The 25,118-nt window shown below is 44.8% G+C and overlaps 1 protein-coding gene across 2 annotated transcripts; it reads left to right on the top strand.

Moving 5' to 3' along the window:
* Positions 1-66: 66 nt before the first annotated feature.
* On the top strand, positions 67-24,896 carry tep1 (telomerase-associated protein 1). 2 transcript variants are annotated; one of them, XM_036986208.2, is made up of 56 exons: positions 67-273; positions 1,235-1,755; positions 1,885-2,061; positions 2,208-2,357; positions 2,470-2,634; positions 2,949-3,086; positions 3,177-3,248; positions 4,270-4,391; positions 4,526-4,683; positions 4,780-4,889; positions 5,141-5,219; positions 5,307-5,499; positions 5,727-5,958; positions 6,256-6,408; positions 6,573-6,647; positions 6,738-6,859; positions 7,089-7,154; positions 7,249-7,395; positions 7,670-7,961; positions 8,152-8,273; positions 8,435-8,548; positions 8,636-8,753; positions 8,848-9,036; positions 9,171-9,355; positions 9,493-9,634; positions 11,891-12,070; positions 12,338-12,430; positions 12,514-12,646; positions 16,094-16,253; positions 16,443-16,579; positions 16,677-16,765; positions 16,857-16,971; positions 17,080-17,124; positions 17,235-17,436; positions 17,555-17,675; positions 17,842-17,966; positions 18,071-18,170; positions 18,262-18,414; positions 18,529-18,741; positions 18,976-19,032; positions 19,121-19,280; positions 19,379-19,600; positions 19,718-19,875; positions 20,383-20,490; positions 20,623-20,727; positions 20,941-21,070; positions 21,189-21,274; positions 21,390-21,525; positions 21,624-21,754; positions 21,863-21,984; positions 22,161-22,292; positions 22,385-22,484; positions 22,606-22,720; positions 22,838-22,920; positions 23,020-23,124; positions 23,235-24,896. In XM_036986208.2, exons 2-56 carry the CDS (start codon positions 1,237-1,239, stop codon positions 23,352-23,354), a joined length of 7,776 nt encoding a protein of 2,591 aa, XP_036842103.2. In that variant the 5' UTR covers positions 67-273; positions 1,235-1,236; the 3' UTR covers positions 23,355-24,896. The 2 variants fall into 2 exon arrangements, with proteins under 2 accessions (XP_036842103.2, XP_021469423.3); XM_021613748.3 differs by having other exon boundaries at positions 1,232-1,755.
* Positions 24,897-25,118: the final 222 nt, after the last annotated feature.

Here is a 25,118-nt window from a genome sequence, read left to right as displayed (position 1 = left end):
CGGAAAGACAAATGTTAGTTAGCTAGCTACCACATTGATAGTTTTTACTTCCGCGAAAACAAACGGAGGGGAGGAGCGCCTGATCATATGATTTCCTACGGTGTCCGTAGAGGATAGATGTATAGACTGCGCTCGTCTGACAGACAGCTACTTGGCGGAGACGTATGCGGAAATAATATTTCATCTGGCTGCTCTGAACCAGTGATTTGGAAACTGAACACACATAGAATTATTTTTGAAGTGTTAGCCAGTAGTTGTCCCGCTACTTATTAGGTAAGTTTGCGTCCCTGTTTGTGACTTTCAGAAGACTTAGCTACAGTCACGCCCATTCAAAGTACCTGTAAGTCTGGGTAGCCTAGCTACTTCAATGTGCCTTTTGATTACTACCTGGTTTTAGACATTCATCCCTGTGCAGTTCCCACAATATTGTTCTATGGGCACAATGTATTCTAGTCTGGACATTCGTGTTTCTGTGTTATTATATTTGTAGGAAGAACATGGATGCGCTATACTTCTGGTCCAGGGCGTTAGCGCGCGTCCCTAACGCCCTGGACCAGAGCTAGGCAGTACTGTACCAATCTGTCATTGTGTACAAGCACCACTTCTGTCTGGTGTTCTGGACATGGACAGAACAGGATTGGTTCATGGTTCTGGATTTGTCATAAATTTAATGAGCCAGTCATATCTAAAGCACAAGACAATCTTTGTGTGTCGAGTGAACTTTGTTCTTTTTTTACCACTCTCTTTGTCAATTCAAGCGACCCACCCAAACACATGAATGCCCTTTTGTATGTTTTACCGTTGACTGTTTAAATAAGACCTGGCTAGAATGCGGATGAACTGCTTATCTCTAACAAACGTAGTCAGTCGAGTTTCAAAGTTTACTTTCCACGTGCACAGGTTACAATAGGTGTAAAACAGTACAAATACATTCTTACCTTGAGGTACTGTGTAATCTGTTTGTCCTAGAGCTGTGTTTCTCAAACTCTCCCCGGGACCCCAAGGGGTGTACGTTTAGTTTTTTTGCCCTAGCACAACACAGGTGATTCAACTAATCATAAATGTTTTATTATTTGAAACAATTGTGTAGTGTTGGGGCAAAAACCAAACCGTGCACCCCTTGGGGTCCCGAGGACTGAGTTTGGGAAACGCTGTCCTAGATGTACTATAAAAAGGACCCTCCCTGTGCTGAGTGAATATTTGCCTGACAGTCTATTGACCTGTCTTCCAGCAGAGATGAAGGTGCTGACTTTGCTCCAGCCTCATGGGGCCCAGGACCAGCAGGCTGCATCAGGGGGGCTCTACTCTAACTACATTGGCCAGAACATGGAGAACAGATGCCTGATCCATGCATCTGTGCTGCCTCAGTCCTTCTCTGGACCAGTATCCCAGCCCTCCTCCTGCCCCTCTCTCCAGCCCTCCAGGCTCACCTCCACCACCTCCTCCCTCCTCTCCACTACCACCTCCTCCCTCACTTCTCCCTGTCTTACCTCCCCCCTCCTCACCTCTCCACTCCTCAGCACAGAGAACAAATTCCTAAAGAAGGATTCACTACTCTTCCCTCATTCCCTCTCCCTCCCCTCTCCCCTCCCCCATCTGTTCTCTTCAACCCTGGCACCCTCTACACGTGTCCTGCCTCCTACCTGTTCTCTCCCCCCTCAGGTTCTGAATGTAGACGAGCGGATGGGGGGAGAAGGAAGAATTAGGCAGCCTGCCTCTGAGGACGCGCTGTCTTACTATGAAGAGATGACTGTGGTATATGGCACAATGCATCCTTTTCAGTCTGGCTTTGTTCATGTGGTTTGCACAAGGTCCCTTCCAGTCCAGGCACATTTTGTTGTCATTGTACCAAATGTGTTTTCTTTCCTCCTTATGAAATGGTAGGATTCTGACCGGGACAGCGTCATGGCTGAGGAGACTGAGGCATCCACAGAAATGCCTGTCCTGGACATGGCATTGGATGAAGAGAAGTTGGACCAAACCATGCCATTCGGGGAACAGGACTTTGGTGAGATGGAGAGGGGGAAAGATAAACTGGAGGAAGAACTGAAAGACAAAAAGGTGAAGGAGTATTTTCTGCATTTAGTCTCGCACAGAAAACCATGTATCTCAACATCAACCTGAACCTCAAAACCATTCTCCCTCCCCTTTCCTGCTCTCTCTTTCTACCCCATAATTTATTTTCCTCACACTTTCGCTTCAATCAGTACTTGCTGCTGAACGAGGTGTGCTGTTCTCTGGTGAATAAGAACACTGCTCCTGGTCAGAAGGACTGGGATGTAGAGGAAAGTGTCTGGAAAAGGATCCAGAACTTGTCCAAAGCCATCTCTACCGACGATCCCCAGTTTCTCCTCAAGGTGTGTGTTACTGGAGAACCTCTCTTGGTAATGTCCAACTAGGGTCCTCTATGGATTTTCGGATGCATTAAACAGTTATCCTATTTTACCATATTTTCCTGTTCCCCCTTAGGTTGCAGTTTACACCAGACAGGAGTTGAACATCCGTATCACAGCTAACTTCCTTTTGGCTCTTGCTGCCCATCTGCCCACCACTAAGCCACACGTGCGTAGGTACTTCTGTGCAGCTGTGCAGCTACCCTCTGATTGGCTGGAAGTGGTGAGACTCTACAGCACGGTGAGTCTTGGTCAATCTCAGTGAATCTCTTACTAATCTCAACTGCTCTTTGTTTGTCTCTCTCTCTACATGTGACAGACTCAGTAAGGTACTGCACATGTTTCTCTCTCTCTCTCTCTCTCTCTCTTTCTCTCTCTCTCCCCACATGGGACAGACTCGGTAAGGTACTGCACATGTTTGCTCGTCTTGATCACTTAATGAGTAGTTGTTTGGGAGGCAAACTGATTTGTAGATCAGGGATTCTGTGCAGTGCTTTGCTCAGGCCGATCCACTGAATATCTCTCCTAACCATTTCACTGTGATGTCATCTTCAGTGTTTTGGCCACTCTTTACCCACCTGTCTGAAGAAAGCCCTGGGAGACAAGTTCAAGCAGTTCAACGAGTATCAGCTGGCCAAATACAACACACGCAAACATCGCTGCAAACACAGTTGCTCTAGACCCAAAGGCAAGGTACGGCAAGCATGTGTACACACACACACACACACACACACACAGCTTGTTTTTTCTCTTCTCCATCTTCTCTCTTTCTCTCCATCACAGAAACCATCCACTCAGCAGTTGGAAAAATGGGCAAAAATGCTTGGAAGTGATGCCACCAATCTGCAGAAATATGTGAGTGTGGAGCTAGGTTTCCATCCTATTGGCGACAGATTTTCATGTGAATGTTCTAAAATCCGCATGAAGAAAGATACTAAATTTCCCACTAGTGGTGTTTCCACCAAACAGACTTGTTGGCGGATAACAATCTGTGCATGATGACTTGGTGCACACAGTTTTCATGTACTGAATAAAAATGTGTGTTAATGCATTTTCAACTCTAGCGGTTAGTTTTGTCACAGTCTGTTGTAAAATAGCAAATTCTTGGCATGTGCACTCTAGCCAACAACTGCTGGCAGATACAGAGCGGGTAGGCTAGTCTAGAGGAGATTGTTATGGATAAGATTAATATTTTTAAGCATTGATCATCATGTCACCAGAATAAGACCCTCAATATTTATTGGAAAGGAGCATCATGCTCATCGCTGTGCACTTTTACTACCCTTTAAATAAATGAACTTCAATCTGTAGCCTAATAAACTGCAATAAACTGAGTCGTAGTGGGAGGTTTATTAGGCTACAGATTAAATAAATGAACCACACCATATCATCGCGTGATTCCAAGTTTACATCGATATGATGGTTATTATATCACTATATATGCGCATAAAGGTGTTTCCACTGCCATTTTCTTGCTAAATACATTTTACTGACAGAAGATGTCGAAAAAATAAATTACCTGCCAGCATTTATAAAATTGCATTTCTTTTCCCTACAGTACGACTCTACTCGCATAAAACTTGGATGGAAACGTATTTTGCTTGTGTATTTTGTGTGTACAGTCTTGTGTCCTCTAGCATGCTAATAATCTCTTTTAGCCTCTGTGATGTCTTGGGAAATGTTGATATTGTAGCCTATACTGTGTGTGTGATATCTATGTTTGAAGCTAGGAGATTATGAAGCTAGGACAGCAGTCTATAGCCTTACCCATCTTCTGAAAATATATAAACCCACAGCTATTTTAAGATTTTGCATGAACTGTAAGTTGCTCCGGATAAGAGTGTCTGCTAAATTACTATAATGTAAATGTTTGAAGTTGAAAATGGAGGAGAGACCTGTGGTGGATAAGAAGCAGAGTGAGTTCAGTCTGAAAAAGATGATCAAGAGGCTTCACATCAAAGAGCCTGCTCAGCATGTCCTGGCCATACTGGGAAAGCGGTACTGTATACCAAACACCGAAGTTGACAGATGTTTTTCTATTTTACAGATCCAACGATCTATTAGCTAACATTTTTTGTTACTTTTCCGAGCTGTATACAGTCTCGATACTGTGCTTTGTATGTGTGTTTCAGGTACCCTGGTGACCCCAAGGCGTTCTCCCGCAGTGGGCTCAGTGGGGTGTGGGACAGGGAGCGGGCAGGGCAGCGCATGAAGCTCAAACAGCCAGACACATGGGAACGCAAACTCAGCCAAGAGGGAAACAAAGCCTCCACCTGGGAGAAACTGATAGGTCTAGTTTAAAAACACACACACACACTCACAGTGAATCAATGCTGCAGATTGTGGCTGTAATATTGTTATAATGCTGTCCTTATTTATTTTACAGACAGTAACTCTCTGCCCTTCATGGCAATGCTGAGGAACTTGAGAAATATGATAACCCAGGGCATCAGTGAGCGGCATCATCAGAAGATTCTGGGAAGACTGACCTTCAGGGTGAGTAACCATGATTAATTAAAAAACAAAAATTCCCACTTGTTTTATAATATGTTCAAGCAATCAGCAGAATACATCATTGGACAAATAAAAAATATATTGTCAGCACATGTCCAACATCCATGTAGATTTTGACCACTAGGATGCAAGTCTAGCGGAGGATCAAATAAAAGTTGCTAGAAATTACAGTAGAGAATACAGCATATTTACATTAACACCTATATCCCAATAAAACACTGGTGTTGTTACAGAAAGCAGTGATTCAGAGCAGACAGTTTCCCTTCCGTTTCCTCTCCGCCTATAAGGTCATAATGGAGCTCAACAACATGGGTTAGTATCTTTCACACAAACATACATTCTAGTTTGGAGAAGTCTACATTTGATGTTGTCGGAAAAGCTTTTACCTCCCTCTTTTAGCCCGTGCATCAGAGAAAGCGGTCTCCAGCTCTAAGGAGATCCTCAGGGGCATTCTGAAGAAGATGCCTAAGAGCAAGTGCCTCAGTCGTTTGGATTGGGAGACGGCTGGGCAGAAGAGGCTGAGGGTGGCGTTAGGTGTGCCCTTTGTCTACCGCATCTACAACATGAAGAAGAGTCAGTTGAAGAAATCCAGGTACAGACATCAACACCGGGTATTCACCTGGGGGAGGAATCAGGTGATCCAGACAGGGAAACCAAGGGACATGGGAGATTTGATCATGAATATTTATCAGGTAGAGGAAGTCCAGAGGAAAACTGTAATATTAAAATCTGCATTACTGCGTTTGCGTGATAATAATTAGATATATGTTTATACTGAGTAAGGACGATGCACCCTGAAGTGTGTGTGTGTGTCCACAGCCAGAGACTGTATTCGCAGGCCCTTCTGGAGCAGTACCGCAAGGCTCTGGAAACAGCGGTGCAGATCTCGTGCCGTTACAACGTGCCACCCCTCCCTGGTCGCACCGTGATCTTGTTTGCTGGTAACATGGGCGAGGACGACACCTGGAGCGCCACTCAGGACTTCTGCTGCCCGCCTGACATAGAGGCAGAGAAAGTAGATGAAACTAAGGAAGAGAAACTCACACCCTCTGTAAGAACCCTCAACACACTACGTCCCTGACCAGAAACAACCCCTAGTCTCTACCCTCTATACACTTGTGTAGATCTAAAAAAAAATGGGGAAGTATAGTCAGTATGGTAGCAGCTTCACCCTTCCCTCAGATATGCTAGGTCACATTTTCTCCATATTGCTTAGACTTGTCCAGTCCTCCCAGACAAGGGAGTAGGGGCTAGGGATCTTTTTCTAGATGGGGCCACACTCTACAACGCCTAGCAGCTGTAATCTGTGCTTATTACTGACCCTGCTGATTTGTGTATTTCCTCACAGATGCAGGAGGTGGCAGTGTTGCTGTCACTGATGATAGCCCAAAGCGCTGAGCATCCCCAGCTGATCCACTTTTACTGGTGGGGTTGTGAAGAAGTAGAGCTCAAGTCGGACGTGCTGTTGGATAATGTCAGGCATGTGATGAAGCAGTTAGAGGTGAGGCTGTCGCTTCCTTTCCCTCATGTCTATCTACACACTGTTGTAACGGTTTCAATACACTGACATAATGCCATTGCTGTGAAGTCCTTTTAAATAAACTGAAGGGAATATTTAAAGTCTGATGTATTGGAGATTGATAGATTGAATAATTTCTCTTACAGGAGTCTCAGAATGCCTATGACAAGCATGAAACATTCTCTTCTTTCATGACCAGAGAGATGACGCAGAAAAACAAGGTGTGTTTATTTGCACATTTTGAATTGTTTTCAGGGCTCCATTTGACTTAATTGTACTTTGAATCGTGACCTTCCCGTTTTCATTCTCAGGTGGACAATATCATCGTGCTGGGGGATCGTTACTTGGAAAATGACATGAACATAGCGCTTGACCGATACAGGAAGGATGTGAACAACAACGTCCTCGTAGTGAAAATCTTCTTTGGGAAAAGGTAGGGGGTGCTTTTCTGTGTGCTGAGCAGCAGCATATCTCTGCCACGTAGGAGAGAGCAAGCAGTGGGCTGTCTCCATACATTTGCTATTCTATGAGAAACTACCTTTTCTATAGTCACCCTGTTTGCTTTCTTTCCTGGAAGGAGCATTTTCAGTCCATGTTCTATATCCCCAGTGTGTTAACAGCTACAACCTTCGCTGTGTATGTCCTGCCTCTGTCTGTTGCAGGAAGATAGACCAATCCACAGACAGGAACTTTGTGGTACTCCAAGGCTTCAGCGAGCAGATCCTCAGGCAAGCTTTCTTCTCATTTACCCTCTTGTCTCTGACACACACACGCACACACATTGTGGCATGGTGTCTCTGAAGTGTTTGTTTAACTCTACAGGTTTGTGGCTGAAAGAGGCTCGTCTAGACTGCTGGATCACGTGGAGCACATAGACAAGCTGCATCACATTATCCCACCACAGGGGGGTGCTAAAGAGGCTGAGCGAGAAGCTGCCATCACCCCACTTCCTGCCACTCCAAAACTGAGGTACTGTGGCAGGGCAGGTTGAATATGTTTCCTTCAAAACTGGTTTGGTTGTCCATGATTATCCATACTTGATGATTGGGCTGTCTCTGACAACATAGGGTAGCCATAGGGTTACCAAGAGAACCATAGAGCTGAACGAACACGAAACAATCTGAGCATTACTCTCTTTTCTCTCCTCTTGCATCACTGACTCTCTTATCCCCCTCCTTTTCTCTGCCTGTCGTTTGCTCTCTGTCCTCCTGTCGTTTGCTCTCTGTCCTACCTGTCTTTTTAGATGGCGAGGCGTGCGTGTGTTTGTCTCCTCCACGTTCAGAGACATGCACGCTGAGAGAGATGTGCTGGTGCGCAGTGTTTTCCCTGAGCTCCGGCGTCGTGCGGCGCCACACTGTCTCTACCTGCAGGAGGTGGAACTGCGCTGGGGGGTGACTGAGGAGGAGACTGGGCGTGTCGTGGAGCTCTGCCTCTCAGAGGTGTGCCGTAGCCAACTGCTGCTAGGCATTCTGGGAGAGCGATATGGACTGCTTCCTCCCTGTCCATCCCTACCAGACCTCCCACAATACAGCTGGGTAAGGCCTGCCTTCTCAAGACGCTATCTTTCTTTCCATCTCTCTCTTTCTTAGTCCTACTAAGCTGTCTGGTTGCACAAAATGTCATGTTTTCTATCAGGAAATAAGTTTTTATTTGCAGCCACATCTAGTCAGAAAATCTGCTTAATAAGATAAAGATATTTCATGATTTGGTTACCCTTCTCTACAGCTGGATTCTGCTCCTTCGGGGTTGTCCATCACCGAGATGGAGATTCGACAGTTCCAGGCCCTTCATCCAGACACAGCTCAGAATCGCATATTTTGCTACTTCAGGACACCCCATCTGTCTAGGTACACTATCAAATCAGTTCACTTATCCAGGTTCACACCTTGAAAAATACTACTTTCTCCAATTGTTCATCTGCCAATGATTCGTATGAACAATACAATTGACTGTATGCATTTGAATATGAAATAATGTTAATAATCATCGTACAATGTTTGTTTCTCAGGTCTGTTCCTGTGGCGTGGAGGTCAGACTTTGCTCCTGAGTCCAAGGAGGCTGAATGTAAGATGGCTGACCTGAAAAGAAGAATAGTGGATAGTGAAGCGAAAGTCACAGAGAAGTGAGCTCAGTTTTTGTTCCTTACACATTGTCTTGAAGTAGCTTTATTAAGATTATTGGTCTCATGGGCTCTGTCTCTCTGTCTCAGTTACCCCTGTGAGTGGGGTGGTGTTGTGGATGGGAAGCCCTATGTGAAAGGCCTGGAGGAGTTTGGGAAGGTGGTGCTGGAGGACCTTTGGGGGGCACTGTTGAAGCAGTTTGTGGAGGTCAGAGACTTTAAAAATGACAGGCAACTTAACATTGAAGCCATTTTGGGTTCCACTTCCACCAATCATTGTATTGATGTTGTTTCTCTGACAGAAAACGGATGAAAGTGATTCCAGGTCAGATCTGTCAGAGCAGGAAGTGCACCAGGGCGCCTTGCAGCGGAAGTTCTTTGGCCGTGCCAAGCTGCTCTCTGGGGCGGTGGGGAAGGTGCAGGAGGCTCAGCTCAAAGGAGGAATGGTGCTGCTGGAGGGAGCTCCAGGAGAGGGCAAGACTGTCTTCATGGTAAACCATAGCAGCAGCTTTAGCAGAGATACACAAACACAATTTATTCGCTCAGTATAAAGATGTTATCCATCTTTTAGTCCTCCCCGGTTTCTGTAAGGTTTTTCTCATAAATTGTCTCCTCCTTCACACAGGCTGCTCTGGCGAACGCCCTAAGAACTCCTACCAAGTCCCAGAAAACCCCTAGAGGTGATGTCATCTCCTACTCCACTGCTGCTACCCAATCAGCATGCACTGTGGAAAACCTTCTACGCTGCCTTGTACAGTGGTTACGGAGAGGCAATGAAAAAGAAGACTTGCCTCTCCCTTCCTCTTATAAGTGAGTGCAGACAGCAAACATTTTATCCAGATTTTGTCAAATGGACCTTTCTATGACTCTGCCAATAAATGTGCTTGAGTCAATAGGAAGGGCCAATGCTTCTCAAGACTAATCCAACCATATCTGTTTTATCATAGAGATCTTCTGACAGAATTCCACTCCCAGTTGAGTGACGCCAGGAAGGACCAACCACTGGCCCTGCTAGTTGATGGGGCAGAGCATGTGCAGGATGGTACAGGACAGCTGACCTCTGATTGGATACCACAGCACCTTCCTCAGGTCAGAAACTCAGCCTAAATGTACACAGACATTTTCAGTTTATCTGTGTACATGGTGACCAAAGGAAGTTGATGGCACCTTAATTGGGGAGGACGGGCTCGTGGTAATGGCTGGAGTGGAATTGGTGGAATGTTATCAAACACATGGTTTCCATGTGTTTGATGCCATTCTGTTCTTTCCGTTCCAGACATGAGCCATCCTCCCCTCAGCAGCCTCCACTGATGTAGTGATGTAGTATCATATACAGTGGGGCAAAAAAGTATTTAGTCAGCCACCAATTGTGCAAGTTCTCCCACTTAAAAAGATGAGAGAGGCCTGTAATTTTCATCATAGGTACACTTCAACTATGACAAAATGAGAGAAAAAAATCCAGAAAATCACATTGTAGGATTTTTAATGAATTTATTTGCAAATTATGGTGGAAAATAAGTATTTGGTCACCTACAAACAAGCAAGATTTCTGGCTCTCACAGACCTGTAACTTCTTCTTTAAGAGGCTCCCCTGTCCTCCAATCGTTACCTGTATTAATGGCACCTGTTTGAACTAGTTATCAGTATAAAAGACACCTGTCCACAACCTCAACAGTCACACCCCAAACACCACTATGGCCAAGACCAAAGAGCTGTCAAAGGACACACATACAAGACCACTGATAATCTCCCTCGATCTGGGGCTCCACGCAAGATCTCACCCCGTGGGGTCAAAATGATCACAAGAACGGTGAGCAAAAATCCCAGAACCACACCGGGGGACCTAGTGAATGACCTGCAGAGAGCTGGGACCAAAGTAACAAAGCCTACCATCAGTAACACACTACGCCGCCAGGGACTCAAATCCTGCAGTGCCAGACGTGTCCCCCTGCTTAAGCCAGTACATGTCCAGGCCCGTCTGAAGTATGCTAGAGAGCATTTGGATAATCCAGAAGAAGATTGGGAGAATGTCATATGGTTAGATGAAACCAAAATAGGACTTTTTGGTAAAAACTCAACTCGTCGTGTTTTGAGGACAAAGAATGCTGAGTTGCATCCAAAGAACACCATACCTACTGTGAAGCATGGGGGTGGAAACATCATGCTTTGGGGCTGTTTTTCTGCAAAGGGACCAGGACGACTGATCTGTGTAAAGGAAAGAATGAATGGGGCCATGTATTGTGAGATTTTGAGTGAAAACCTCCTTCCATCAGCAAGGCCATTGAAGATGAAACGTGGCTGGGTCTTTCAGCATGACAATGATTCCAAACACACCGCCCAAGCAACGAAGGAGTGGCTTCGTAAGAAGCATTTCAAGGTCCTGGAGTGGCCTAGCCAGTCTCCAGATCTCAACCCCATAGAAAATCTTTGGAGGGAGTTGAAAGTCTGTGTTGCCCAGCAACAGCCCCAAAACATCACTGCTCTAGAGGAGATCTGCATGGAGGAATGGCCCAAAATACCAGCAACAGTGTGTGAAAACCTTGTGAAGACTTACAGAAAACGTTTGACCTCTGTCATTGCCGACAAAGGGTATATAACAAAGTATTGAGAAACTTTTGTAGGTGACCAAATACTTATTTTCCACCATAATTTGCAAATAAATTCATAAAAAATCCTACAATGTGATTTTTTTGATTTTTTTTTTCTTCTCATTTTGTCTGTCATAGTTGAAGTGTACCTATGATGAAAATGACATATTTTTAAGTGGGAGAACTTGCACAATTGGTGGCTGACTAAATACTTTTTGCCCCACTGTAGTATAGGATTTAACACTAGCAGCATACCACCCTGCATACCACTGCTGGCTTGCTTCTGAAGCTAAGCACTGTTGGTGCTGGTCAGTTCCTGGATGGGAGACCAGATGCTGCTGGAAGTGGTGTTGGAGGGCCAGTAGGAGGCACTCTTTCCTCTGGTCTAAAAAAAATATCCCAATGCCCCAGGGTAGTGATTGGGGACACTGCCCTGTGTAGGGTGCCGTCTTTCGGATGGGACGTTAAACGGGTGCCCTGACTCTCTGAGGTCATTAAAGATCCCATGGCACTTATCGTAAGAGTAGGGGTGTTAACCCCGGTGTCCTGGCTAAAATCCCAATCTGGCCCTCAAACCATCACAGTCACCTAATAATCCCCAGTTTACAATTGGCTCATTAATCCCCCTCCTCTCCCCTGTAACTATTCCCCAGGTCGTTGCTGCAAATGAGAACGTGTTCTCAGTCAACTTACCTGGTAAAGTAACGAATAAATAAAAAAAACTTCTGCTCTTTCTTTTGTTGTGTTCTTCTGACAGGGTGTGTCTTTGGTGCTGAGTGTCACCTCCACTTCGGCCCTGCTGCGAGTCCTCGCCAAGAGGAAACTGGCCTTCTTGTTTCCTTTAGGACAGCTGTCTTTGCCGGACAGAAAGGAGATAGTTCAGAAGGAACTTGGCGTTTACGGGAAGAAGCTTAGTGACTCAGCTTTCAATAATCAGGTTATTATCTTTACATTTTAGTAATTTAGCAGCTGCTCTTATCCAGAGCAACTTACAGTAGTGAGTGGATACTTTTTTTTGTACTGGTCCCCTGTGAGAATCTAACCCACAACCCTGGTGTTGCAAGCACCGTGCTCTACCAACTGAGCCACATGGGACCCCATATCATCACTCTGAAAAGCCTACTAACAGTGTTGTGAATAGTATGACCTGCCCTGTATAATTTTGTCACCATTAATTAACTCTTGTCTCTGTGTACCTGTATAGCTTCAGACCCTTCTGATGAAGAAGGGAGCAGTGAGTCCACTTTATCTGCACCTGGCCTGTGAGGACCTGAGGAACTTTGCCTCCTTTGAAAAGGTCAGACATCATGCATGTCACATTGACCCGACCCATAGTCATGATGATCTGTGTCAGATGATGAATAAGTGTCTGTGTTCCAGATGAAGGAGAGCCTGCAGGCTCTTCCTCCGTCTCTGAGTGAGCTGGTGCAGCACAGCCTGAGCAGACTGCAGTCCCAGTACAGAGAAGTGGGACTTGGCTGGGCGTTAGCCGCCTTGAATGTCAGCAGCACCGGTGAGAGCCAGGGCACTTCAAAACCACCTTATTCACAAACTGCATCCACTGTCTTTTCTTTTTTGTGTGTTTGAAAAAATAATAATTACCCCCTTTTTTCTCTCCAATTTTGTGGTATCCAATTGTTTGTTTTTTTTGTGTGGTTTTTTTCCGCTTTTTCTCCACAATTTCGTGGTACCCAATTGTTTTTAGTAGCTACTATCTTGTCTCATTGCTACAACTCCCGTACGGGCTCGGGAGAGACGAAGGTTGAAAGTCATACGTCCTCCGATACACAACCCAACCAAGCCGCACTGCTTCTTAACACAGCACGCATCCAACCCGGAAGCCAGCCGCACCAATGTGTCGGAGGAAACACCGTGCACCTGGCAACCTTGGTTGGTGTGCACTGTGCCCAGCCCGCCACAGGAGTCGCTGGTGCGCGATGAGACAACGATATCCCTACCGGCCAATCCCTCCCTAACCCGGACAACGCTATGCCAATTGTGCATCGCCCCACGGACCTCCCGGTCACGGCCGGTTACGACAGAGCCTGGGCGCGAACCCAGTGTCTCTGGTGGCACAGCGCCATCTGGGAGGCACCATCCACTGTCACCATCCGCTGTTAACCACTGCGCCACCCGGGAGGCACCATCCACTGTCTTTTCAACACACAAAGTTGAAGTCGGAAGTTTACCTTAGCCAAATTCATTTAAACTCAGTTTTTCACAATTCCTGACAATTAATCCTAGTAAAAATTCCCTGTCTTAGGTCAGTTAGGATCACCACTTTATTTTAAGAATGTGAAATGTTAGAATAATAGTAGAGAGAATGACTTATTTTAGCTTTTATTTCTTTCATCACATTCCCAGTGGGTCAGAAGTTTACATACACTCAATTAGTATTTGGTAGCATTGCCTTTAAATTGTTAAACTTGGGTCAAATGTTTCGGATAGCCTTCCACAAGCTTCCCACAATAAGTGATTGGTGAATTTTGGCCCATTCCTCCTGACAGAGCTGATGTTACTGAGTCAGGTTTGTAGGCCTCCTTGCTCGTACATGCTTTTTCAGTTCTGCCCACGAATTTCCTATAGGATTGAGGTCAGGACTTTGTGATGGCCACTCCAATACCTTGAATTTGTTGTCTTTAAGCCATTTTGCCACAACTTTGGAAGTATGCTTTGGGTCATTGTTCATTTGGAAGACCCATTTGCAACCAAGCTTTAACTTCCTGACTGATGTCTTGAGATGTTGCTTCAATATATCCACATAATTTTTCTGCCTCATGTTTCAATCTATTTTGTGAAGTGCACCAGTCCCTCCTGCAGCAAAGCACCCCCACAACATGATGGTGTCACCCCCGTGCTTCACGGTTTGGATGGTGTTCTTCGGCTTGCAAGCCTCTCTTGTTCCTCCAAACATAACAATGGTCATTATGGCCAAACAGTTCTATTTTTGTTTCATCAGACCAGATGACATTTCTCCCAAAGGTACGATATTTGTCCCCATGTGCAGTTGCAAACTGTAGTCTGGCTTTTTTTATGGTGGTTTTGGAGCAGTGGCTTCTTCCTTGCTGAGCGGCCTTTCAGGTTATGTTGATATAGGACTCATTTTACTGTGGATATAGATACTTTTGTACCTGTGTCCTCCAGCATCTTCACAAGGTAATTTGCTGTTGTTCTGGGATTGATCTGCACTTTTCTCACCAACGCGTCTCCTTCCTGAGAGGTATGACGGCTGCGTGATCCCATGGTGTTTATACTTGCGTACTATTGTTTGTACAGCTGAACGTGGTACCTTCAGGCGTTTGGAAATTGCTCCCAAGGATGACCCAGACTTGTGGAGGTCTGCAAATTTTTTTGAGGTCTTGGCTGATTTCTTTAGATTTTCCCATGATGTCAATCAAAGAGACATTGAGTTTGAAGGTAGGCCTTGAAATACATTCACAGGTACACCTCCAATTGACTCAAATATGTCTATCAGGTGCTTCTAAAGCCATGACTTCACTTTCTGGAATTTTTCAAGCTATTTAAAGGCACACTAAGTTGACTGTATGTAAACTTCTGACCCACTGGAATTGTGATGCAGTGAATTATAAGTGAAATAATCTGTCTGTAAATAATTGTTGGAAAAATTACTTGTCATGCACAAAGTAGATGTCCTAACCGACTTCCCAAAACTATAGTTTGTTAACCTCTTGGAACCACCTCCCCGGATCTGGGATAATTGTCATCAACTACGCTAAATAGCATAGCGCAACGGTCAAATAATCTTACTAGAAAATATTAATGAAATCACAAGTGAAATATAGCGAAACACAGCTTAGCCTTTTGTTAATCACCCTGTCGTCTCAGATTTTGAAATTATGCTTTACAGCGAAAACAATACAAGCGTTTGTGTAAGTTTATCGATATACTAGCAAAACATTATGTACACCTAGCGGCAGGTAACTTGGTCACGAAAAGCAATCAAATTAATCGTTTACCTTTTGAGCTTCGGATGTTTTCACTCACGAGACTCACAGTTAGACAGCAAATGTTCCATAAAGATATTTTTTATATCCAAATACCTTTGTTAGTTTGATGTGTTATGCCTAGGAATCCACCGGAAATAGCGGTCACGTGAAAACAGAGAAAAAATCCAAATTATATCCATAATATCGTCACAAACATGGCAAACGTTTTTTATAATCAATCCTCAGTGTTTTTCAAATATCTATTAGATAATATATCAACCGGGACAGTTGGCTTTTCACTAGGACCGGGCTACCTCTCTGTTTAGCGCAAAAATCACACTTAGAGCCAACAACTGACCACTTACGCAATGTGGACGTTTACGCTCATTCTTCAAAATAAAGGTAAAAACCTGAGGGAAGCCACAGAAAAAGGAATCTGGTTGATATCCCTTTCAATGGGCAATAGGGATGCATAGAAAGACCAGGGGTTTCAAAATAAGAGTCACTTCCTGATTGGATTTTTCTCAGGATTTCGCCTGCAATATCAGTTCTGTTATACTCACAGACAATATTTTTACAGTTTTGGAAACTTTAGAGTGTTTTCTATCCTAAGCTGGCAATTATATGCATATTCTAGCATCTGGTCCTGAGAAATTGGGAATGTTATTTTTCCAAAAAGAAAAATAGTGCCCCTTAGCTTCAAGAGGTTTAACAAGAAATTTGTGGAGTGGTTGAAAAAACAAGTTTTAATGACTCCAACCTTAAGTGTATGTAAACTTCTGATTTCAACTGTACTTCCTATATGTCACCCAAAACCTAATTTGGACATGCACTCCTTACCTGGTGGCTGATGGTGGTGTGGACAAACTTTTATATCTGCTCAAGTGACTCCAGTGGCTAAAATCTACCACTCACTAATATTCATACCCTACTTACTAATCACGTTTCCTCATCTCAATCAGCAATGCTGCTCTGTGACATGTCATAACAATTCCCCCCTGGTTCCATTGCAGGCCTGAGGGAGAGAGACCTATATGCCATACTGAACATGTGCAATGGCCTGACCTCTGGAGGTGAGAAGGCAACATGGCAGGATATGCTGCACTTGGCCAGAAAGCCCATAAAGCGTGTCCCAATGGCAACCTTCTCCCACATGGTGCGGAGTCTACAGAGGTATGAGACTGTGTCAAATGATGGGCAGTCGGAGGTCAGATTTGGGTTAATGAGGCAATCAAACTAATATTGGATGATGCTCAATTCTCTACCCTTCTCCCAGAAGTGTTCACTCCCTCTCATGGAATGCGCTGTTGTAAGGAATTGAACGTAAACACAGTCCATCTCTTTGTTGACTCTGTTCTGCAGCCTGATTGATCCATCCCACTGTTACGGCCCGGATGACCTCCTGGCACTGACCAATCCCGAGGTCAAGCTGGCCTTTAAAAAAGAGCTCCTCCTACCAGGAGAGGCTGACTGGACCAGGGCTCATATCCTGTTGGCAGGTAGCTACTATTATAAAGATCCTACACACAAATTCACTGCTTAGATCTGTATATAAACAAACATGGATACATAAGGATTTGTTTATTTCTCTCTCAGCCCATCTTTGGGTGCTGGCAGATCCTCAGGGAACATGCACATTTCTTCACTGTGAGGCCAGCTCCATCTTGAACCTGCCATTCCACCTGGTCAGTGACACTTCCTCTAGCTTTTTAACCTCTCTCCCAGTTGACCTCTGTGTCACTGACCACACCTTAACACTTGGTTGTCTTTGGTCAGATGAGAAGTGGCCAGTGGGAGGCGCTGCATTGCCTGCTCTCTAGTTATAATTTCCTGTTTGCAAACGTGCGCCATGGCCTCCTGCACCACCTCCTGGAGACCTACAGCTTGTTTGGTAAGTCACCTCTCTGGAGAAATGGAAGAACTTCATTCGATAATGGGTGTTAGGTTATCTAGTAACTAATCTACTCTACTTCCACTTTTATTATTCTCTTCACTGCAGGCAAGAGGTTCGAGTCGGAAGGTATTGGTTCATGGGACACTTTAGGTAAAATAATTTAGCCCTTTTTACTGGTTACCTGTATAGAAAAGTCTCTAGAATCTGTTCCTCAGACAGAAAGCCCAGAGTTGAGTCTTTCTCTCCTTTTTCCTCTGAAGACCAGAGCGGTCTGACAGATTGTGTCGGGTTCCTGCAGCGCCATGCACCCATCCTGTCCTCATGGCCAGCCCTGTTTCTGCAGCAAGCTCTCAACGAGCCCAACCACACTGACGCCCATGTATGGGCACAAGGCATGATGGGAAAAGGGGTGCATGTGATGAGGTGGCTGAACAATGAACAACATACCCAGACGGAAACCAGGTAGCTAATCTGATTTTTACAGTTATTGCAGTTAGACCATATTGACCTCTGTGTTCCCTACCTCAGTGAGTTAGTTATATTGTTATCTTAGTGATGCTGGTGTCCTCTGTTACCACAGTAAGCTGGTCTCCACCTACTCCTCTGAGCCCACCTGTGTGGTTGTGAGTCCAGGGGGTGGGGTCATGGCAGTAGGGACTGGACAGGGCACCCTCCACCTCGTCCACACAGAGACTGGACAGGTAAACTCCTGCTCTATTTTCATAACAACAATATGCCACTGACCTAACAGACTAGGAAAGGACTTACTACTGACTATATGCCACCATCAGCACTAAAATATGACAGTAATATCTTTCAAATGCTCCATCTTTGAATCTAAGTCCATTTTACCTTGACCGTTAACAGGAAGTGAGGTCACTGGTGAGCAGCTGTGACGGAATCTCAGGATGTGTCTTCTTGAGGGAGGGGCTTATGGGAACTACTTCATTTGATGGACAGATTGAATTGTGGGATGTTGAGAATGGCTGCAGGTGAGACAATGCTTGGAATTTAAAAAAGTTCCCAAGGCCTATATGGGATTACAAAATTCCAAACTTGCAGACATACAAAATTGTTAACTGTCTTGTCTTTCTAGAACTGCCCTCATCAATGGCCACTCAAACAGAATAACAGGAAGTGACGTCAGTGCAGACAGGAAGCACCTTGCAACTGTGTCTCTGGACCTAAGCCTTAAAGTGAGTCTCACATCAAGACTATGCCAGTCGCTCTGATTCCTACTTCAGCCATTCATTTGAACGTTAATGTTATCAATGTTATTCTCCACAGGTGTGGTCATCTCCAAAAGGCAGTCTGGTCACAGCCCTCTCCAGCACTAGCCCTCTGAACTGTGTGACCTTTGACCCTGAAGGTCATCTTGTGGCAGCTGGGGGTTGGGATGGAGCTGTGCGTGTCTGGAACTGGCTGAAGGGTGAAGTTACGGTGAGTCGTATGAAGGACCGTATTGCAGCGAGAGATGTCACACTGTTAAATGTTTAATTCATTTGTTGTTTTAAAACAACCTTTCATCATTCCTCCTTCCTTCCTCCCTTCCAGACTCTCTCTGGTCATCAGAGGTCGGTACGCAGTCTGTCTTTCTCTCCCTCCTCTTCTCTGCTATGCTCTGGCTGTCTGTCTGGAGAGGTGAGGATGTGGTCAGTTCCAGCCTCTACCTGCGTGGGGCGCTACCAGGCTCACAGCGGATCTACAGAGGTGCTCACCTTCCTGCTGGGCGGGACGGTACTCCTGAGTGCTGGATCTGACCACACGGTGAGAAGGATGGTTTACCTACACACACACAGGGAAGATCTCAATTGCATACTCCTTGAATCCTCTCCTTGTCAAAACCCATTGTAGGAGTAGTTTCAGAGAGGGACCTCTGTCTTTCTCATCCAATGGGTTTTGAAGGAGAGCAGATGCGAGGAGTAAGCAATTGAGATCTTCCCATATGCACACACACACTTTGAGAGGTTCCTTATTTGCCTATTCCCCCTTCCTCCACAGGTCCAGTTATGGTCAGGTGGTCTGGGTCGCTCTGTGAATGTATTTGGAGAATCCAAGGTATGCTGTTCCACTCATGTTTCAGAAGTTCCTCAATTTCCATTTCTGTCACTTGGAATCTCAAAAATCACTTTGTTTGCCTTGACAGGAGTCTGTTATTCAGGAGTCTGTTATTCAGAAGTCTGTTATTCAGAAGGGAAAGAAGATGTCAACCACGGAGCCCGCTGCTCTATGTGTGGCTGTCGCTGGTGGTTATGCTGCAGTGGGTTACCATGGTGATGGGTTGAAGCTTTTCAGTCTTGAATCAGGTATATGGTTTTAAGTTTGCCAACAAACACAACTCTGCAAGCCAATGAAATGAATCAATTGAATGAATCACTTAACACACCCCAACCCTATTGTGCAGGTGATAGGACATGGGCTAGCAAGGACCTGCGGGTGTCTATCCTCTGCCTGATGTGGCTGGCTGCAGACGAACCTGAGCTGCTGGTGTCTGGGGGCGGGGACCAGCGGCTGAGGGTGTGGAGACAGGAGGAGGCAGACATGGTGTTGCTGGGATGTTTTGGGGTACAACAAGGCCCCATCCTGGCCCTGGCACAAAACTCCTCTTATCTGGCCTCTGCCTCAGGTCAGACCAATAACTTAAACACTCAGTTGATCAGTAGTAAACTAATTTTGTACTAATCACTAATTCATCTAATCATTTTATTAACAATTTACTAACTTTCGCCATCTCTTTCCTCAGATGACTGCTCCATTGCTCTGTGGGCAGTGAAGGACTTGACCTCTGACCCCTGGGTTGACCCCAGTGTGATCTCTGTCCTGAGAGGTCACAGTGGAGGGGTAACCTGCCTGGCCTTCAGTCCAACTGGGGAGGAGTTGCTGTCTGGTGGAAAAGATCAGGTATAGTTTTAAAGAGTGTGTTCATATTTGAGTTTCGGTTGGTGTGTAATCTCAGTTAACCCAGAACTAAAGGGGTCAGATGCTCGATTTAAGTTCTGGGTCCATACGTGTTAAAGGAAGAGGGAGAACGAGGATCGGAACTAAGAGCTCTACCCGCTCTCTGCAAGTTACGGGCAAGTCTATGGGCCAAATGTCCCCTTCAGAAATGTGAAAGTTGCAAACACCTGTGAAATCGTGTTTTGTCCAAATAACCATTGACAAGTACTGAAATGAATGCTGCTCGTTATCTTATGCATCCCGTTGTGTCATGACAGATCTACGCTACCTGTTGTTTACGTAGTCAGTCCACGAGAGATTAGTTAGTGTGTTGAAATTGTACTTATTGTACTTATTGTACTTACTTACTTATTGTGAATAGTGGGGATGTTGTTGATGGAAACAACCAAGAATATTAAGAGCTGTCTGTTACTTGTGGCAGTTGTAGTGATAATGTGACTTTCTTTTCAGGTTCTAATGGTGTGGAATGCCAGTTCCTCTCCTCCTACTCTCACTCAGTCTCTACCACACTGCCATGGAGACTGGATAACTGGCTGTGTCTGGGGCCCAAACTGTGTGGTTAGTGTCTGTTTAGTGGGGTTTTTCTATGTCCTTTTGTTGCCTGTTTTTATCTTGATGATAATTATCATTTCAACCACAAAGATACTTCTGAATTAAACCCAAGTAACATGATGTCTGTTTGTCTCTCAGGTGAGCTGTTCCAGTGACTGCAAGATCCGTATGTGGGACCTACAGAAAGGTCGCAGTGTGAGAGAGATCCTGGCGAGATCCTCCCTCAGTGCAGTCTGCTGCCTGGTGAGTCTAACAATAGGGGGCAGTATGGACCTCTCTAAAATGGTACTGGATGGATGGCTTTAAACTGTAGTCTTAATGGAGAAGGTGATGAGGGGAGAAAAAAAGTATCTTCACGGTGAAATTGTGCTGTCTATATGTAATGAGGCACTGTAAGTTGTGATGGTGTTTCCATTTTGTCTTGATGATGTTTGTGTTGTCTTGGGGGGTCCGCAGGGAGAGTTTGTGATAGCAGGCTGTGCCGAGGGGGAGCTGCACGTGTGGAAATGGGATTCAGGGATGGAAATCAGCAGGATTTCAGCTCACAGGTCACGCATACACCACTGCTCTGTGCTACCTGACCCAGGTACTGCATCTTTACTAAATAATTAAACATATTAATATTATTCCCCTTTTTAAAAATACTATGATACACATACCATTGTGGTCATGTAGTGTATTGTTCCTAAATGTTTTGTATTCAGACAAGACCAAGGAAACTAAGCAGGAGGACATGATGGTTGCTACGGCGTCTGATGATGGCACAGTGAAGCTGTGGCACCCCTTCCAGGTGGGATTAATGCAATTTGCTTGTAATTTCTAGGATTTAGGTTGATTTGAATAAGATGCATGTATCAATATGCAGTGATGCTTGGTCTGATTGTCTCTTTGCCTCCTAATTCTAGGTACAGCATCACAGCACCTTGCAAGGCCACAGCGGAGGGATACATGGAGCAGTCTCAAAGCAGAAAGGAGTCCCTGCATTCCTCACTGTGTCTCAAGATCGGTCGTTGAGGTCTTGGAGCGTTGCTGCAGCAATGGGTAACACATTTATCAACCTGAATTGTCAACCTAAACCAATCCTCCAATTTCTATACTTGTTTTATTGATTAATTTCCTCTCTTTATTTTTTCTTCCAGAGAGTCCTCTCAACCAGAGGGGCACTGTTACCGCTCTGTCCTTCTGCCAGAGTGGGGATTTGCTACTGTCTGGCTATGAGTCTGGCAGAGTGGAGCTATGGAAACACAATTCTGCAGTTGGCCACAAAAAGGTATCTCCATACAGTGCCAACCATTCAGAACCTTGTAGTGTTATTGTGATTCTCTCATTGACTAATAGAACAAAGTTGGTTTATCTTTGATTTGCTTGTGTCGCTCAGGTGTCTGACAGTAGTGTAACAGCGATATGCTCCATGCCTGATGACCAGTTTGCTGTGGGATGCAGGCAGCGCTCTGTGTCAGTGTGGAAGGTGGAGTGGAATCCTCAGCACAACGCTGCAAGGTCAGCGATGGTTGCTATTGGCCCAATTTGGCATTTGTAAGAGATTGATTCAGGCAATATCTGCTGGTTGCAAATTTGTAGAACTTTCATTAGTACAAGGATACAATTTTAGTCAACATTTGTTCTTGTACTCCTGCATTGCCTGCCGGCAAAGACTGTCATCCTGTTGTCCCTAGTCTGTTGAAGGTGTCCACATACTCAGTGCCTATCCCAGTGATGCACCTGTACTACTGCTCCATCCTGCTGGGAACCTGTGAGGATGGAAATATCATCAATGTCCTCGCTGACGCTGATAGAGAGATTGACAAGTAAAGCACGCACTCACTCACTCACTCATGGTATACACATTATTAGATGAAAAATACTGACTTGAAATGTACATAACTTGCCTAAATTGCAGTTGGAAGGATGACACACACATTCTTGGGATGGTGGCCAATGATGAAAAAAGCACTTGGCTGGTGGGCGAAAAGAAAGGACAGATTGTGCTTGGCTTCATGGTAAGTTTACCACCATCACTGATATAATCCTCATCAATGACAACACTGCTGCTGTTTTAGATTGTTTTAATAAGAGTTCTATTGGTAGATTATAATATGGTCCTATCTGTGCCTTCCCTAGTATGCCATGGGCCCAAAGACTGAACTGCAGTCGTCATGTGGTAAAATTGAGCTAGAAATGGAGGAGACTTGTGGTGGAAAAGGTGGCTGGATAACTGCTGTGACTGTGGATAGAGGTAGCTGCACTGCAGTACAATGACACTCACATACTCATATTAATTTTGATACTACTTGTGAATCATCTGTAAATTAATAATTTATTAACTGCACTGTAATTTGTGTCCTGTCTCCAGAGTTGGTTGTGTGTGGAGATTCCAAGGGGAATATGTGGTTCAACCAGCCACCAAACATCAACTCCTGGAGCAGCAGGAAACCTGTAAGATCCCTCCCCTTTTCTCTGATGGTGATGGTGACTGTCTTGAAGAGGAAACTGTTGTCTTATTTTTCTATGATAATTTTGATTGATTTTCCCTAGGCACACAGTGACAGGATCAGTGTTCTGAGACTCACCAACAGCACTATCATCTCGGCGTCCCATGACAGAACTGTCAAAATGTGGGACAGACACACCAAGAAACAGGTGCATGTCATTCTAACTCTTTCACACACTCAAATCATTTCACAAAGAACAGATGAATAGTCACAGTAATGGTGTGTGTGTGTGCTTACACCATCTGTGTTTCTGCACAGGTGGGTGTGTTTGTGTGTGCGGGTCCTGTTCTGGTCTTGGAGGTGAACCCACACTGCTCCAGTGAACTGGTGTGTGGCGATGCACTGGGCCAGCTCTACTTCCTCTCCTGGAGAGAATAACCACCCAGTGTACACACATACATTGTATACACGCACATAATTAACTTACTCTCACACAGATATACACTATATATATACAAAAGTATGTGGACACCCCTTCAAATGAGTTGATTTGGCTATTTCAGCCACACATTTTACATTGACATTTTTGTCATTTAGCAGATGCACTTATCCAGAGTGACTAAAGGTTAGTGCATTCATCTTAAGATAGCTAGGGGGACAACCACATATCACAGGCATAGAAAGTAAAAATGCTCCTTTAACGTAGCTGTCAGAGCTAGGGGGGCCATGCAGTCTCCATAGACAAACATTGTCAATCGAATGGCCTTACTGAAGAGCTCAGTGACTTTCACCGTGGCACCATCATAGGATGCCACCTTTCCAACAAGTCAGTTCATCAAATTTCTGCCCTGCAGAACGGGACTGCTCACAGAACGGGACCGCCAAAGCGCGTAATTTTTTTTTGTCTGTCCTCGGTTGCAAAACTCACTACCGAGTTCCAAACGGCTTCAGGACGTAACGTCAGCACAATAACTGTTTGTCGGGAGCTTCTTGAAATGGGTTTCCATGGCCGAGCAGCCACAGACAAGCCTAAGATCACCATGCACAATGCCAAGCTTCGGCTGGAGTGGTGTAAAGCTCGCCGCCATAGGACTCTGGAGCCTTCTCTGGAGTGATGAATCATGCTTCACCATCTGGCAGGCCGACAGAGGAATCTGGGTTTGGCGGATGCCAGGAGAACGCTACCAGCCCCAATGCATAGTGCCAGCTGTAAAGTTTGGTGGAGGAGGAATAATGGTCTGGGGATGTTATACATGGTCGGGCTAGGCCCTTTATTTCCAATGAAGGGAAATCTTACTGCTACAGCATAGAATTACATTTTAGATCATTTTGTGCTTCCAACTTTGTGGCAACAGTTTGGGGCAGGCCCTTTTCCTGTTTCAGCATGACAATGTACCCATAGAGAAATGGTTTGTTGAGATCGGTGTGGAAGAATTTGACTGACCTGCACAGAGCCCTGACCTCAACCCCATTGAAAACCTTTGGGATGAATTGGAACGCTGACTGCAAGCCTTATCGCCCAACATCAGTGCTCGACCTTACTAATGCTCTTGTGGCTGAATAGAAGCAAGTCCCCGCAGCAATATTCCAACATCTAGTGGATAGCTTTCCCAGAAGCGTGGAAGTTATTATAGCAGAAGGGGAGACCAACTTCATATTAATGCCCATGATTTTGGAATGAGATGTTTGACAAGCAGGTGTCCACATACTTTTGCATGTAGTCTATCAGTACTACTGTACTTTTATGAATATTCTCTCAAGCAGCTCAATCAACACTATCTGCTATCTTCTACACACCATGTAATATGCATACTAATACCCAATACTTATATGTACGTGCCTTTTAAAACCTAAGAGAAGGACCTCTGAATGTTAATCAGCTATAATGCATGTAGTATGCAATAGTTACCTGAAATAAAGTGTGGGTTTGTGTGCTCTCTCTTGCTCTCTCACACAGTACCAGTCACAAATTTGAACACAGCTACTCATTCAAGGGTTTTTCTTTATTTTTACTATTTTTTTACATTGAAGAAAGCAAAACTATGAAATAACACATGGAATCACGTAGTGACCAAGAAAGTGTTTTATAAAATGTATTTTGATTTATTTATTTTAGATTCTTCAAAGTAGCAACCCTTTGTCTTGATGACAGCTTTGCACACTCTTAGTGTTCTCTCAACCAGCTTCACCTGGAATGCTTTT

Source organism: Oncorhynchus mykiss, chromosome 8 (assembly GCF_057628025.1).
Source record: "Oncorhynchus mykiss isolate SJ-2025 chromosome 8, ASM5762802v1, whole genome shotgun sequence".
Lineage (NCBI taxonomy): Eukaryota > Metazoa > Chordata > Actinopteri > Salmoniformes > Salmonidae > Oncorhynchus > Oncorhynchus mykiss.
Note: the sequence above shows the minus strand (reverse complement) of the source record. Positions and strands in the feature narration are given on the sequence as shown.

Coding starts and splice junctions, on each gene's coding strand:
- tep1 (XM_036986208.2), top strand. CDS start 1,237: ATGAAGGTGCTGACTTTGCTCCAGCCTCATGGGGCCCAGGACCAGCAG. Junction 9,356..9,492: donor CCTCTCCCTTCCTCTTATAA/GTGAGTGCAGAC, acceptor GTTTTATCATAG/AGATCTTCTGACAGAATTCC. Junction 22,293..22,384: donor GCTGATAGAGAGATTGACAA/GTAAAGCACGCA, acceptor CCTAAATTGCAG/TTGGAAGGATGACACACACA.